At 35.8% G+C, this 17,544-nt stretch overlaps 1 protein-coding gene across 1 annotated transcript in view; it reads right to left on the bottom strand.

Annotated features, from left to right (window-relative positions):
- Positions 1-17,544, bottom strand: part of COG5 (component of oligomeric golgi complex 5) — a 302,966-nt gene that overhangs the window by 54,582 nt on the left and 230,840 nt on the right. Inside the window, exons 13-14 of the mRNA XM_029927167.1 lie at positions 15,774-15,935; positions 13,474-13,573 (exon numbers count right to left, since the gene is read on the bottom strand). Coding sequence (XP_029783027.1) covers positions 13,474-13,573; positions 15,774-15,935 — 262 coding nt within the window. The remainder of the gene's footprint in view (positions 1-13,473; positions 13,574-15,773; positions 15,936-17,544) is intronic.

Raw genomic sequence — 17,544 nt, 5'->3', positions numbered from 1 at the left:
TTCATGTCTTCTGCCCATTTCTTCACTGGGTTATTTGTTTTTTGGGTGTGGAGTTTGGTGAGTTCCTTGTAGATTTTGGATACTAGCCCTTTATCTGATATGTCATTTGCAACCATCTTTTCCCATTCTGTTGGTTGCCTATAGCTTATATATTTGTAAATAGAGACAAGTACTTTCAGTTTTGGGGAGCTATAAATTCTAATGTAATTAAACCTACAATCTTGAATGCATTATTAGTTTTCATAGCAAAGTTATTTACATATAGTCAAAAGTTTAAAGTCCTAATAACAAAAAAATTTATTACTGAACTCCAAATAAAGGTTATCTCTGAATATTAACCTGAACAGTGGCATTTATAATGTTACACCAGACCAAAAAAAATTATCAATAACTGAGAGCAATTATTATCTAAAAAACTAGAAATTTATTTTGCAAATTCTGGCACCATCATTTTAAGTTTGTGTCTGCTTTAAGTTACTGTAACTGCCTGAGAAAGAGTCTTAAGGGGGTGGTTCTAAAGAGAAACTTTTTAGGGCTACCTGGGTGGCTCAGCTGTTGAGTGCCCAATTCTTGATTTTGGCTCAGGTCATGAGCCCAGGGTCATGGGATCGAGCCTTGCATCATCCCCTCATCAGCCTTGCACTGAGCACAGAACCTGCTTGAGATTCTCTCTTGGCCATCTCTCTGCTCAAGCTCTCAAATTTAAAAAAAAAAAGGGGGGGGGGTATCATTCTACTGTGGCCTGAATAACTGCCTGACCCCCACATAACTTCCATTTTAATAGTGGATTTGTCAATTTTTCTTTGAAATTTTACCCATTTGTCTGATTACTCTGAATCTGTGCTGTAAGGTGTATCATGATTCTTAAACCTTCCTGGTAAATTGTTCTTTTTCTCATTTTATGGGACTCCTTCCCTCCATCCCCACCTTCACTAAATCCCTAATGTTTTTTAGAACTAATTTTCATCAGTTCTTATCTAATTAGTATTAGCCTGAAGTATTTTTTTTTTTTGCCATTCCTTTACTTTTATCCTTTACATGTTCTTATTGATGAGGGAAAGAAGCAAAGACATGTTCACCGTTAGTGCAGAAGGTTGGCCTATGGCTGGCATAGTGCTGATAAGGATCAAACGTGCTGGTTGCTACAGTCTTAAAGGGTCTCATGACTACTTGTACATCTCACTAAGAGTTAATATTGAGCTGAATGATAAGGACCAGAGAAATCTTGTTAAAGTAGTTTTATGAGTAAAAGCTTAAAAAAAACCATTTTATCTAATACTGTACATCCCCTCCCCCTTGAGTACTAAGCATATAACCACCAGCTTTGTACAGCAAAAGAGCAGCTTTTTCTGCTCCCAGATCCTGTCCTGGTGCTATAATAAAAGCACTGTTTTCCACCAAAAACGTCTCAAGAATTCTTTCTTGACTGTTCACACCTTGGACCCAATGTTGTATATGTTTCATGTGGATCACACAAAACTAAATTTAGTTCTCGATTCTATGCAAATTGAGAAATGTCAGTAGCCAGTTTAGTTTCATCTACTGTAATCAATGATATATTTGAAATTCATCTTACTATGTATGTCTCATAGGATTTTTTTGCTTCCTTTTATTCAGTTCATTTCTGAAACTTTTATTGAACAATGCTTTTTTTTATCCATTTTTCCATTAGTTCATTCAGAAGATATATATTCTATTTCTACTCTCTCAGTGGTCATAATTGTTAAAATTCATATTCAATGTAAGTCAAAAATCTATACCTTTAAGGTCCTCCTGAATAATATAAGCATTTTAGAATGCTTTAAAATTCATTACCCCTTCTCATTTCAAACTTTAATGTGGACTAGTATTTTAGTTCTATCTAGTTATATGTCCCAAATTAGTCACTATTACTTCTTGTTTTATGCAATTAAGGCTTGAGTTTACCTATATGTTTACCGATTGTTCCTGCTTCTATTACTTCTTGTATTTCAATCCTCCCTTTTGGGTTAGGTTTCCTCCTTTTGTGTACAGCCATTAAATGGCTGACTTCTCTCTCTCTCACAGTGAAAGCCAAACTTCCTACTCTATTCTGCAAGGGCTGGCATGATCTAGAGTTAAGGTCACAGTTTCAAGGATATTAGATTGGGTCACAGGAATTCCAGGAAAGTCAGTCTTTAGTCTCGAGTCTCTCAGTATTCTGGAATACAGGCGCATAAGCCAGGCTGAGGAAGCGGGGTCCTTGGAACTAGAGGCTCTGGATGAAGATGCCACTTTATTGTAGAACAGAGTCGAGAACACAAGCTCATTCAACAGCAACCAGACTCCTGTTGGCTTTTAAGCCACTTGTACCTGCCTCCTCAAACCCACTCAGTGTGATCAGTCTCTTTGGGTGCTAATTAAATGATTTCTTCCACAAGTTAAAAACCCGCATATGGTAAAAATTGAAACAGAACTTAGAAGTATAAATTGAAAACCGAATGTTCTCTCTCCACATCTTTAGTCCCACTCTCCAGAGTTATACACAAACAGTTTCTTGTTGTGATCTTCCAGAGAGAGAGAAAGAGAGAGAGAGAGAGAAAGAGAGAGAGAGAGAAGAAAAAGCTTAAAACAACATTTACATTATCTGTTTTACCTACAGATAAGACTACTAAATGTTCTATTTTCACCTTCTTTTCCTAGCCTAATATCATGTCTTAGAGAGTTTTCCAAATTAGCAGATAGAAGTCTTCACAACACTACCAATTATTTCCCTCGATACTTCCCTAATTTGTAACTAAGCTCTCAAACTATCAATATTTTCTTGAAGTATTTTCTATAGATTCTTGAGGGGAAAAAGGGGGGTTTGAATACCCCAGAGCTCAATATTCCTTGTCATTACTGTCAATCTTTGAAAGCTAACAGAATGATTGCAGTTAGAAATTCAATTTCCCAACTTAACAGGGTTCTCAGCAGAGAGAGTGGTCATAAACGTGTTATTTTACAAAAGTAAAAATATGACATCTACACCCAAGATGCCTTACACACACACACACACACACACACACACACACACCCCTTTATTTTCTCCAAACTTCCAAATGTACAGCATATTATCTTTAGTTTTGGTTAGTTTATTTTAGGAAGTTCTTAAATGTTTAAACTGGGGAGAGGTGGGTGGTTGGTGAACTAGGGGAGAAAAACAAGCACTTCTACTTTTCCTGATCTTAGTCCTTTTTCACTTTTTTCCTAAGATTAGTTTATTATATATTGAGAGGTTCACTAAAACTTATAAAAGCCTCCATGTTCTTTCAAATCTGAGACTGAATGAGTACCCTCCTATAAAGCAGGAGACATCCATGTGCCACCTATACACATTCCTTTACAGTATCTTTAAAGTATTTTTCATTGAAATATAAAATCAAGATACAAATGTTTTTAAAAAATCAGTGTACACATAAATGAATTATCACAAATCAAAGACTCTTATAACCACAGACAAAAAATTTAAACATTATCAGCACTTCAAAAGCTCTCCCTTGTGGTCCCCATGCAATCATCTTCCTCCTCCTATAAAGTGACTTCTTTATATAATAATTTGGGACCTATTATTTTATATATAACAAGTACATATATTTATATTTTGCTCAACATTATGTTTGGGAGATTCATCCATGTAGGACTGTATGTAAGCTGTAGTCTGTTCCTTTTTCAATATCGTACAGCAGGGAACTGATGAGTATCGCATAATTTATGTATCTGTTCCACTGCTGATGAGCATTTGGGTCATTTCCAGTTTGAGGTTATTACAAATAAAGCTGTTAAACACATCCCATGGTGTACAGGTGCATGTATTTCTATTAGGCTTCCCTTTCACATTCAAATCTGCATCTTACCTAAGATTGATTTTTGTCTCTGCTGAGGGCTGACTTTCTTCCTCCCTCCGCCCCCCATAAGACTACCAAACTAACTCATCATCAGTTACTGAAAAGACCACCCTTTCCCCCACGGCTGTCACTGCCAACTTTGTCACAAAGCAAGTGGCTGTACGCGTGTGGGACTGTTTCTCTGTCCTTGTGGTAATACATCATCATCTCCATGACTGCAGGTGTCTAATGGATTTTGCTACCAGTAGAAGAAATATTGTTACACTGAACCTAAAGTGCAATTCTGGAAGAAATGACATGTTTATTATACGAGTTATCCAATGTATTAACAGAGTACATGCCATCAATTATTTACTTGTTTAATTTCTCTCAATATGACTTAGTTTTCAGTGTAGTTTTGCCCATGTTTTCTCAAACTATTCATAGAAACATGTTATTTTCTGATGCCATTATAGTGTTTTTAAAAAAATAAATTCTATTTTCTGTTTGTAGCTGGCAAACATAAATAGTTGATTTTGGTATAACTTGACTATGAAGGGGTTCAGGACATGCCACTCCAAAATATGCTGCTCTTGTCTATTATTTCAGGTTGAAGTCACTGAAAAATAGCAAATACAAGCTGCATGGCCTTCTCTGAGCTTGCTGTTATCTGCCCAAAGGCATGTCCTCCAATAGGAACTCAACCATCGTTAAGTCCTCTGCCTAAAAGCTTCATCGACCAGGGAAGATGGACTCATCACAGGACAGAAAACAGGAAGTGGCCATTGCACCCTCACAAACTTTGTCATAAACTATCCTTTCTCCTGCCTATTCCTCTGAGGGCCTGATCATCTTTTCTAGAAACCATTCATTCTATTCTAAGTAGCCTATGTATACCTGCCTCTTTCTTTCCCCTAATTAAGACATTATAGTTTGTGACAAACAAATACCCAGGAAATTTCCTAGATACTTTTCAGTTATTTCAGAAGGAAGGATTATAGACCTCTTTGAAATAGGTCACATTTTCCCAGAAAAATTCACATCATAACATCTGATAATTTCCCAAGGTTCATGGATGCCCTGAAATTTCTTCACAGATCTTCTAGATTAACAATTCCTACCCTAAGATACTGAAAAAAATGACTTAAAAAAGACTGTCCAAGAGGGAGAATAAAAGATTTTCTTGATTTTTAACATAGAACACTTTCCATGCACACCTTCTTTTTAGGTATGTCTTAGAAAATATTCTAAACTGGTACATCATCCTACTAATGAGTATAAAGCTTCCCAAAAGTGTGCTATGTGCTTGATATATTAAAGGATAATTTAAGGGGCGCCTGGGTGGCTCAGTCACTTAAGCATTCGACTTCAGCTCAGGTCATGATCTCAATTCGTGGGTTCAAGCCTCTCATCAAGTTCACGAGGAACTACTTAAGATTTTGCCTCTTCCTCTCTCTCTGCCCCTCCCCTGCTCATGCACTATCTCTCTCTCTCTCCCTCTCTCTCAAAAATAAATAAAACATTAACATTTTTTTTAAATTAAGAAAAGGATAATTAAAAAAACATTCATTTTCTAAGATGTAAATGAGTTCTTCTGTATTCAAATGCAGCAAATTTCAGTTTGGATCTTAGTTTTTATTATTTTCCTTTTTTTTACTGTTTATTTTTTTGAGAGAGAGAGAAAGAGAGAGAGAGGGACAGAGACAGAGTAAGGGAAGGGCAGAGAGAGAACAAGACACAGAATCCAAAGCAGGCTCCAGGCTCTGAGCTGTCAGCACAGAGCCTGAAGTGGGGCTTGAACTCATAACTGCAAGATCATGACCTGAGCCAAAGTCTGATGCTTAACCGACTAAGCCACTCAGTGGCCCCTGCATCCTAATTTTTAGAAGAATTGTTCATGTGTCTTTTCCTCTTCCTCTCTCTGATTGTCCAGAGTGTCCGGGGGTTACAGCTGTCCTTTCAACCATGCCTCGCTCCCCACCACAGCCACCACAGCTCTCCATTTCACAGCCAGATCTGGGCTCATGGCTCAGAAATCCCATCACATTGGAAGACTACAGATCTCATTCCTGACTGTCTTTTGGCCCTGGTTCCATTTACCAGGAAATCTTGCCTCGTATCACCCTAGGCTGGTACCAACAGCAGCCTTAAGAGGTTAATGTAGGTTTCCTTTATATCTTATTTGTGAGTAAGGCAATCTTTACTGTATGTGTATCTGTGTTTCTGAGTGTGCTGGTAGGAGGGTGTTCTGAGTGAATCAAAGCCTAACCTTGACTAAATGCTGACAACTTTCTCTCTCAGAAACATTTTCAAATAGGGTAATTTTGAAGCATACATTGGGGAATTAAAATATATTCTACTACCCTGGCACAGGGATAAGAATAAAAGCTCTTTTCGATCTTTAATATGCTTGAAAAGATGTAAAAACTCTACAAGGCTGAAACTTCTAATTTGAGTAAAAATGGACCAGGTAATTCAGACTAATCCTGTCAGCGAGAACATCTTGAAAAAGGAATAATATATTTAAAAAATCTTCATGGTAGCGAAGTGCTAACATGGCAGTGAAAAATTATGAAGCAAGATTCAATTTGCTCAATTTCTTTTCAAGTCTCTGACTACTACTTCTATTTCTTGTCATATGGAAAATTATACTATTCAGAGACTGAACAAACAACACATTCTGAAATTAAGGAAAAACTAAATATATTTTATAATGAAAGAAAGAAAAAATTGAGGAGAAATACTTGGATATTATATACTGTAGTAATGAAAACAGGTTTAGGGCAATAAAGATTAGAAAATATAATAATGGATCAAAATATGTATCATCAAATGAAGTACATAGAGAAAGGCTCACGAGTTTTTTAAAGTAACATTAACATTAATTAAAATCACTAGGTTAAACATGATAGTGATACATTTCTATTTTCTGGCTAAGTAACTGATATTGAATAACATAAAAATATAATACACATCTAGGAGGAAATATTTGCCAATCCTGTATCATAAGAGATTAGTATCCTAAATATATAAAGAACTCATACAATCCAATAGCAAAAAACAAGAAAAGCTGATTAGAGATTAGATCTGAATTTTTGAGGAAGGCACTTAGATGGTCAAGAGGAACATGAAAAGATGCTCAACATCAGTAATCATCATAGAAATGCAAATCAAAACCACAATGACATATCACATTTCACACCTGTTAGAGTGGCTAGTATTAAAAAAGACAATAACAAGTGTTGGTGAGGATGTGGAAGAACAAGCAACCCTTGGGCATTGTTGTAGTAATATAAACTATGAAAAACATTATGGAAATTTCTCAAAAAATTAAAAATAGAACTATCATATGTATCCAGCAATTCTACTTCTTGGAGTATTTGCTCCAAGAAAATAAAATCACTATTTTGAAAAGATATATCTGCACTCCTATATTCATTGAGCATTATTTACATTAGCCAGGACAGAAACAACCTAAGTGTCCAAACATGAATGGATAAAGAATATGAGAGCGAGAAAGAGAGAGAGAAGATCTCACATATATATATGCAATGGAATATTATTCAGCCATTAAAAAGGAAGGAAATCCTGCCATTGTGACAACATGGATGGATCTCAAGGGCATTATGCTAAGTAAAATAAACCAGACAGAGAGTCAGTAAGAATCAATACTGTATTATCATAGATACAAAGAACAGACTGGTGATTAATAGAGGCAGGGGTGGGGGCAAAATGGGTGAAAATGGTCCCCAAAATACAAAATTCCTATTAGAAGATAAATAAGTCCTAGGAATGTAACATAAAGCAGGGGCACTATAGTTAACAATACTGTACTGTATATTTGAAAGTTGCTGAGAGAGTAAATCTTAAAAGTTCTAAGTGCAAGAGAGGAATCTGGTTGGCTCAGTTGGTTAAAGCATCTGACTCACAGTTCATGAGATCAAGTCCTGCATTGGGCTCTGCAATAACACTGCAGAGCCTGCTTTAGAGTCTCTCTCTCCCTCTCTCTCTCTCTTTTTCTCTCTAATCTTTCCCTGCTCTTGCTCACTCTCTCAAAAGAAAAAATTTTCACCACAAGAAAAAAATATTATGTTATGCACCTAAAACTGATATACTTGACCCTGGAACGATATGGGTTTGAATTGTGCAGATCCACTTACACATGCATTTTTTTTCCCTGATCAGTACAGTACTGTAAGTGTACCTTCTCTTCCTTATGATTCTCTCTAGTTTATTTTATTCTCAACTAATATGTGTTAATTGACCACATTATTGGTAAGGATTCTGGTCAACAGTAAGTTATTATTAAGTTTTTTAAGTTTTTAGGGAGTCAAAAGTTATATGCAGATTTTCAACTCCAATTTTTATAGCTCAAAATAAATACATATGTGAATAGATACTTTTATTTTCTGTTTTAAAAACTTTATTTTAATGTTAAATTTATTTTTGAGAGACAGTGAAAGAGACAGAATGAGCAGGGGAGGGGCTGAGAGATGGGGAGACACAGAATCCAAAGCAGGCTCGAGCTGTCAGCACAGAGCCCGATGCAGGGCTTGGGCACACAAACCATTAGATCATGACCTGAGCTGAAGCTGGATGCTTAACCAACTGAGCCACCCAGGCACCCCTATTTTCTGTCTTTTTTAAAATGTATTTTGAGATAGAGAGAGACAGCACAAGTGGGGAGGGGCAGAGAAAGAGGACATAACATAGATTATTATCATATGATATTATATAGAGCAGTATCCAGGTAGATGACATTTAAATCTGCATTAAATAATCCTTTTAAAACTATAAAAGTTGAACTCGCATGTTTCTGTCTCATCATTTAAATATCACACATGTAGGTTTTCTTCCACTATAGGAATGTCAAGTCTCCAAATTGCTTATGAAATTACACAAAGAATAAAGGGTATATTTACAAAGCATTTTTTAAAAAGCCAAAACTCTACTGCCATCTAAAACTACTGACCTCATACACAGCTACTGACCTGCATTAAAGTTGAAACCTCCCCTTAAATGTCATTCCTATTATTGTTTCCATTTAAATGGTCTGCAACCTAATTAAATGCCAATCTACTTTCTCACAGTTTACAACACTTGACATTTACCCCAAGATTCTAGATGTCATTCCCTGAAACCATCAGATAATAGTTACTGTTGGAAAATGTCCTTACAGTTTACCTTTTAAAAGGACTACTTTTTAGTATATTTGCCTCTAATTTTAACATCACAAGTTTACAAGCCTATAAAGGTTTCTAAAGGCACAATAACTTTATAATAATATTTTAATTTCATTTTAATATACAGAGGACAAGGAAAACACTGATTCAAACTTACAATAGCATAAGGTCTAGTGACATTTTCTTCTAACGGTCACATTTTAGAATTAAATAATCTGTTTGTTCAGTTCAATCCAAACGTGATATATACATCTATAGGTATGTATTTTGAACATAAATTCTACTTAAATTTTTTTTCTACTTCGAACATTACTAAGAACTTCACAACTACTGTCAAGACAAATGATTAAGAGCTTTTAAATAAAGACAGTCTAAAAAAAAAACACTGACCTCCATGTTACAAACGAGTACCCATGAAGCAGATATTCACGTTACTATACTAAACTAAATACATATTAGAGGAAGTAAACTCTTATTGGTTATAACTCACATATGACAATTTGTGGTTAAATCCGTTTTTTTCCAAAGTAAATTACTAAACCATCTAAATATCTGCTATGCTCTGAATGTTTTGTATCATCTCATTCCTGATTTATATGTTGAAATCTAACACTCAAGGAGGGGGAAGCCTTTGGAGGTGATTAGGTCATGAGAGGGATTAGTGCCCTTATAAAAAAGGCTTGAGGGGCGCCTGGGTGGCTCAGTCGGTTAAGCGTCCGACTTCGGCTCAGGTCATGATCCCATAGTTTGTGGGTTCAAGCCCTGTGTTGGGCTCTGTGCTGACAGCTGGCTCAGGGCCTGGAGCCTGCTACAGATTCTGTATCTCCCTCTCTCTCTGATCCTCCCCTGCTCGTGCTGTTTCTCTGTCTCTCTCAAAAATAAATAAAAAACGTTTAAAAAAAAAATGGGCTTGAAAAAGCCCCCTGCCCTCTGCCCTGTGAGGTTACAGGGAAAAGACAGCCATCAGTGAACTAGTAAAGGGGCACTTACCAGACACCAAATCAGCTACTGCCTTGATCTTGGACTTTCCAGGTCTCAGAATTGTGAGCGATAAATGGGATATTTATAATTAACATTATTTTTAATTTTTTTTAAAGTTTATTTTTGATAGAGGCAGAGAGAGAGCACACGAGAGTAAGTGCACTAGTGGGGGAGGGGCAGAGAGAAAAGGAGAGAGAAACATAGAATCTGAAGCAGGCTCCAGGTTCTGATCTATTAGCATAGGGCCCCAAGAGGGGCTGGAACTCACAAACTGTTGAGATCAGGACCTGAGCCAAGTCAGACACTTAGCCAACTGAGCTACTCAGGTACCCCTATAACTGACATTATTTATGGTTATAAGTCACCCAGTTTGTATCATTTTATAAGGGATCAAGACACTATCCACTAAGAACACAGGTTAAATAAACGATATTATATCAATAATATATATCATGCATGTATTAAAGTAGATTTATATCTCTAAGTCATATCATAAAGTAAATAAGTGAATAAGTAAATCACAAAACAATTCACTTTTCTTAAATAAAAAAGCAAGATGTATCTGTGTTGAGATATAATGCTGTTTTAAAGCTTGGTAGAGTCAAATCTGAGTTGAAATGCTAGTTTCAACACTTGCTAGCTGGCATTCTACTTTTACCAGTCTGTATCAGGCATGCTATGAACTTTTCTTGGCCTTAATTTCTACATTTTGTAGTGGCAGGTATCGATACTTGCATTACATAAAACTGCTGTGAGGTAAATGAGAGAGTACATCTCAACGGCTTGGCATAATACAAGTCACGATAAATGTTTAGTAACTGTAGTTATTTTTATGGCCCTTCTCTAACCTCGAGAAATGAATTCTCTGGTACCACTTAAGAGTCAGAAAAACGAGTCTATGAATTAGTCCCTACAGAGGTTTATACATAGGTTTATATGACACATAATATTGGTGATTAGTAACAGAAAACCTTAGAAAAAAATAACACATGTGTAATGATAAAATAATTTCAGATTATCATACGCATATATATGTACTATATGCATAGTATATACATATAATTTATTATCCTATACTCTACTATATCCTAGAATATTAAAATAAAGAGGTTGAATAGAAATAACATAGCTGTTAAGCATGTGGAAGACTTTATCTAAACACAGTGATTGAGATAACCACAAAGATGGTCCACATTAAGGATCAACTTGAAAAACCCTTTTTATGAGCTTTTCTCCTGATAGAATTCAAGGAATACTGTAGTGCAGTATAATAAAATGTTCTGATAGCCAACAAACTTGCACAACTGACCTTTAGGGAAATAAATTTAGGATTTGGGAAAGCTGCTCATTCTACATTTCAGCTCCTGTATTTTCAAGTCCCCCTTTTGAAAACATGTTTGTCTTAAAAATTCTAGCTTTCCTTCATTTCACTACTTGAACATTTCATTAAGGATCTGATTTGTCACTTTTCAACCTTGTGGACTTAAGTTTTTCATCTATAAAAAGAATCCTCCATTTACAGAAATGTCATGCCATATTTAAAGTCCACATTTCCATTTACGGATAAAGTAGATATTCTTCAAATTATGTTTCAAGTCTTTCTCTCACTGAAGACTTAATACTGGCTATTTTCTTCTAAATGTTTTCAGTGAAATAATTCTAAAAGAATAGGAATATGAAAAGATCAAAAAATAAAACACATCAAATTTAAAAACATAAAGGAATAACAGCAATAGTACTACTAGCCAAAAATAAGATACATACTAAAATGTTATCTAAGTTCTTAACCAATAATATATTTTAAAAAATAAAGCATCTGATGCTTTTTGTACTCTTATTAATGCTTAGGCTTTCTTTCTGCACTAAAATCAAAGTTGAAAATGGCTTTCTGGTTGGCCCTTCTGACTTGTAGGTTTGGTAGGCCTGAGTAATTAGGGTCACAGATCTGACCAACAGTATCACAATCAAATGTTTGTTGATATGGTTTAATTTTGTGAAAGCCTTTACCGTTATTGCCGTAACTGAAGTCACGTGTTACATTACCACTGCCCCTCCTGCAGCAGAAATGCAAAGTATTTTCTATACATATGCTGGCTTGTCCTCAGGTGGGACCACTGAATGACTTTTTTCCTGAATTTCATTTATAGCAACAAACCATGTTTTTTAAAGCAATGAATATCATAATAAAGATTCTATTTAAAAAGTTTGAGAAACAGTAGTCATCTAATTATGTACAAAGAGCTTCCATGGTCTCTGTAGAGTCAGTTTTCAATAAACAAAGTTTTTAAAAGATGCTTCCAAATTGCTTGTCAAGGCTATAAGAACTCCTGAATGGAAAATAGCACGTTAACATGCAAACAAAATCTGGTCATCCACTGGAACTGAAAGAAGCCTTATGAAATATGCTGGTTACCACCAACAATCATTTTATGCAAATTCTTTCAGTTCAATTTGTTACCAATGTACCCAAAAAATCATTCCAGAACCAACTAGAACTACAAGGAATAGGTAAAACTAGACTACTTCATTTTATGATGTTTGATTTGGGAGTGGTCAGAGAGGCTAAACTGAAAACATGGTTGGTCACTCATGTAAAGACAGTAGAGATTTTAGCACATTCCTGAGAACTAATCCGTCAACGGAGATGAAAATATACTTAAGCCTTATTCTTTGGATTTCAGGTAGCATACATATATACTAGTTAAATATGTATGCTTAACTTTAAAACATTAATGAATAGAATTAGGATCATGGTTTATTTATGTAGCAATTATTTTAAATACAATAATCTTTCAAATAAAGTTATTTTAGGGTTAAACTTCCATGCTCTATGGTTAAAACCTTTCAAAAGTAAATCAACATTTTTTTATTACAGTTTTAAGCAGTTCACTTTCTCTAATCATTTTTTTAACAGTTCAAGTCAATTTCACAATAGGTAACTACAATAGTGGTATCTGGGTGGGTGGTCACACCAGAGGGGAATTTTGGTCAATCTGACCAAATTTATATATATAGTAGACCATAAGGGGGTACAGGCATTTTTTTAAATGTTTCAGAGAAAGAACGACAGACAGTGTGAGCAGGGGAGGGGCAGAGAGAGAATCCCAAGCAGGATCTGTGGTGTCAGCACCACCGAGCCTGACACAGGGCTCGATCCCATGAACTGTGAGTTCATGACCTGGGCTGAAACCAAGAGTCTGACACCTAACTGACTAAGCCACCCAGGTGCTGCAGAACAGGCATTAAAAAAAAAAAAAAAAAGCCTTATAAAACCTTCTTGCATTGTAAAAGTATAACAATGGTAGGAGGCTCACTTTAATAGATCTAACTTTTTTTGGTTCAAATTCATCACAAAGTTTCAGAATTTCACTAAAGTAAAAACACCAGTAAATTGATATTCAGTGAATTCAATCTTTATACTTAGGCAAGTATAATTGGCAATTTTAAACAAAATCATTAAAGTTTCCAGAAGGGATATCACTTACAAGCTGCTCCGATTTTACACCATATAACTGGATGGTCTTTGCCACGTTTTTAGACACGGCTATTGTGAGGTCTGCGTCTACAGCAGCGACATTTAGTTCACTGGAGAAAACAAAAACAGACTTTAATTATTAGCAACATAGTTCATCAACAAAGTAAAGGACAACATATAAACTTAAACTCCATAAGCAATGTGGTGATTCTTTTTATAGATTTCACTGACTGTTTCCAAGAATTGGTTGCATTGTTTCATTTTTCTTCCTAAATTCAGCATTAAGAAAAAGTGCTTCGAGATGGCTTGGTTAATGACCAGTTTCTCATTAATAAAAGCACGTCATGTGTGGGTTCAGGCTGTGATTAAGAGAGTAAATTGTGTACAGATTTTTAAAGTAGCACTCTTGTTAATACTGATAAGTGCAATTAGAGACTGCATATCACAGACATCTGCAAGGAAATGACAGCTTTTGAATGGAAATGATGACCTTCGAAGGACAGAGGCTAAAAATATAAATTACACATGATACATAAAGATGCTCAGTTTCTGTAGAAATTATGCCAATTTATGCTGCTCTGTAGAGTAGCTTTTAAAATATATCAAAAGCACAGATTGAATGTGAAATTTTATTTTATTTATTTAACTTTTATTTGAGAGAGAGAGAAGGGAGGGAGAGGGGAAGAGAGAGAGAGAGAGACAGAGAGAGTGAGCATTCACGCTGGGGAGATGGACAGAGGGATAGAGAAAGAGAATCCCAAGCAGGCTCCAAGCTCAGTGTGGAGCCCAATGCAGGGCTCAATCCCACAACCTTGGGATTAGGACTGAGCCAAAATTAAGAGTTGCATACTCAACTGACTAAGCCACCCAGGTACCCCCTAATTTGAAAATTTAAAATTTGGATTCCTGAAGTATTTCTTTGTCATATTTATTTTCAACTTTAACAATGGATTGACATGTTTGAGATAATGGCCAAAAAAAAAAAAAGTATTTACAAAAACCATGTTAAAAATACTAGGAGTTAAAAACTGCACAAAAACCCATATATAGGTAGAAAGCAGTAAAAGTAATTAGTGTCTCTGAAGTAGCAAACCAATCTTGGCTTAACAGATTCTCTTTATGAAGAAAGTGAAAGACTTTGAAACAACACTAGTGCATATACTGTGTCTCATAAAAATGCCCCTTCATAAACAGTGAGACATAACTTTATTAATGTTCACTTTTAAATTCTACTGAAGAACCATGCTTCTTCAAGCTCCATGTTGTATTTGATTACAGCTCTGCCAAGCTGCCCAAAGGAATAGGAGAGATGCCTCTTTAACATTTCCATAACTAGGTCAAAAGACCAAATTGAAAAAAAAAAAAGTCACATTGCATTTAAGGCTATTGTTGTCACTACCAAACCAAACAGATGAACAGAGACATTAGAGTAAAAACAATCTAGAATTAGGACGTTGGAAAAGTCATGGTAATTGAGGAAAGATTTAAGATCACGATGCAGGGCAATTTAGACACCACATAGGTAAGGTGTGCTCGCAGCTGGGTCCGTGCCTACGGACATTACGCCTGTGGATTCCTAGCCTTACTCTCGCAGGCCTCCGAAGCGCCATCTTCAAATTTGCCGTCTAAAACAATCGAGACAGTTCTATATTTTGGTCCTATATTGCCTTAACTACCATTTTATTTCTCAAAATGTTCCTCTACAAAGGCACAGACCTGTTCTGACAGCTCGTAGGCTACGACAGGAACTGAGGGAGTCTTAACTGCATATGGATCTGAGCCACTGCAAATGTCTAAGGCACCAGTTCAATTACACCGTCTGCAAGCACTCAGGTAGCACCTCTATGAGGACACCCCACCTTTTGAGAGTTTTAAAAGCTGTCATATTCACTTAGGAAGCTCAAAATAGCCAACACAAATAGGCTAATCAAGATTATAATATCCTGTGCACGAAATACTTTATGGATTTAAGATAAAAAACAGTAAAGCTCTATACTTTAGCTCCTCCATTTGTAAAATTATTTTTACGCTGTTTTACTGTGTAATACTAGATATTTACTATGGCATGAAAATTAGGTTTACTTTGCATCCTTGACAAGATACAGAATATTTATAAGAAGCTATTTTTAGACTGTATTTAAGGGCTTTTATTAATTGGAATCTCAAGTACTTTCTGTACGTGCACTGATTCATTGCAAACCTCTTGATTTAATTGCAGGACTAATTACTTGAATAATTTGAAGTAAATTAAAACATCACTAACAAATGTGGTAGGCATTTTACAGCATATCACTACACCAAAATCCGTACCTTGCTATAGTTTTAATGACACCTTCAAGTTCACCTGCAGGAGGAGGATTGCGACCACCAGGGGGGAAAACCAAGTTGATAGGATCAAAGAGTCGAGATAAAGATTTTGATAAGTAAGCAGCTTCATAAGGTTGCAGTGAATCTTTCAAAGCCTTTTCTGGGCTGTGGGAACAAAATGTATTAAAAATGAATCCAGATTATGTAAAACCAAATGCTATTGGAGTGTAAATACCTTTCTTAAAAATCTATCTTCTATATAAAATCTATGAACAAAAAGAAAATTTGTTTAAAAATGTAAACATTTACAAATACATTTCATGGCTAAACAATTTATTAAGAACTAAACATTTTAATCTATACTTAAGTCCTACATATAAATATAATATAATTTATACTGGTATCTACTATACTAAGTCTGTCATTTGAAACTAAAAGAGTAACAATGTAAAATCTTATTTTTTAACATAATTTATTGTCAAATTGGTTTCCATACAACACCCAATGCTCATCCCAACAAGTGCCCTCCTTAGTGCTCATCACCCACTTTCCCCTCTCCCCAACCCTCCATCAACTCTCAGTTTGTTCTCAGTATTTGTCTCATGGTTTGCCTCACTCCCTGTCTGTAACTTGTTTTTTCCCCTTCTCCTCTCCCATGGTCTTCTGTTAAGTTTTTAAGATCCACATACCAGTGAGAACATATGGTATCTGTCTTTCTCTGACTGGCTTATTTCACTTAGCATAACACCCTCCAGTTCCATCCACATTGCTGCAAATGGCCAGATTTCATTCTTTCTCATTGCCAAGTAGTACTCCATTGTATATATAAACCACATCTTCTCTATTTGTCAGTTAATGGACATTTAGGCTCTGTCCATGATTTGTCTATTGTTGAAAGTGCTCTATAAACACCGGAGTACATGTGCCCCTGTGCATCAGCAGTTTCTAGAGAGTCTGAAAGCTTCACGAGAGTCAAGTTGGTAGAAACTTGCTCTAGTCATTGACCCTTTCTACCATAGCTGCCATTTCCCTGAAAGCTCCCTGAGAGGGAAGTTCACAGGATCTAGCTTGCCTCACCCTTCCCGTGCTAAACTAACAGAACGAGGGCAAAATGAAAAGTGTTCGTCAAAGTCTACAGTCACATAAATACTCCCAATTGGAGTTTTAAGCTAATTTGTTTTATAATATTCTTCACAAACCAGAACATACTTCTTTCCTCTTTAATTTTCTATGTCTTAAATTATTTGTGTTTTCATTTAGCAGTCCAACTATGGGGTCTTATATTTTTCTTTTGACAATTACTATCAAATGCCTATAACCATTATTTCCATCTGCTTTCTTATTCCTATAATTAACTCTGTATCTCCTTACATGGCCCCTGTTTATAATCCTTCTACCAGTCCTGCCACTGTCTTTTTTTTTTTTTTTTAAACAAATCTCCCTTCATTCTAAACGTTAACCTTGAAAACATCTGACATGTAATTTAAGAAACCTGGCTTTCTCTTTTCCCACCCTTTCTGGTCATCCAACAAGGCCTAGATGTCACAATGATCTTGGCTCATACACCATAATTCCATAGTTATCTCTTAACATTTCTCATTCAATAAGAATTTCCCTCAGCACATATTTACTGAGAATACTATGTACCAGGCCCTTGTTAAGTGCTGGGAAGGTGTAGATTAGAAGCACTTCACAACACAGTGAAGAAATGTGCAGGCAGAGTGCTAACTATAGTGTTTTCTGTAACAGGTGCGGATGGAACACATGGCAACAG

The sequence above is a fragment of the Suricata suricatta genome, chromosome 2 (genome assembly GCF_006229205.1).
Source record: "Suricata suricatta isolate VVHF042 chromosome 2, meerkat_22Aug2017_6uvM2_HiC, whole genome shotgun sequence".
In the NCBI taxonomy this organism is placed as follows: Eukaryota; Metazoa; Chordata; class Mammalia; order Carnivora; family Herpestidae; genus Suricata; species Suricata suricatta.
This window is presented reverse-complemented; position numbering and strand designations above follow the sequence as displayed.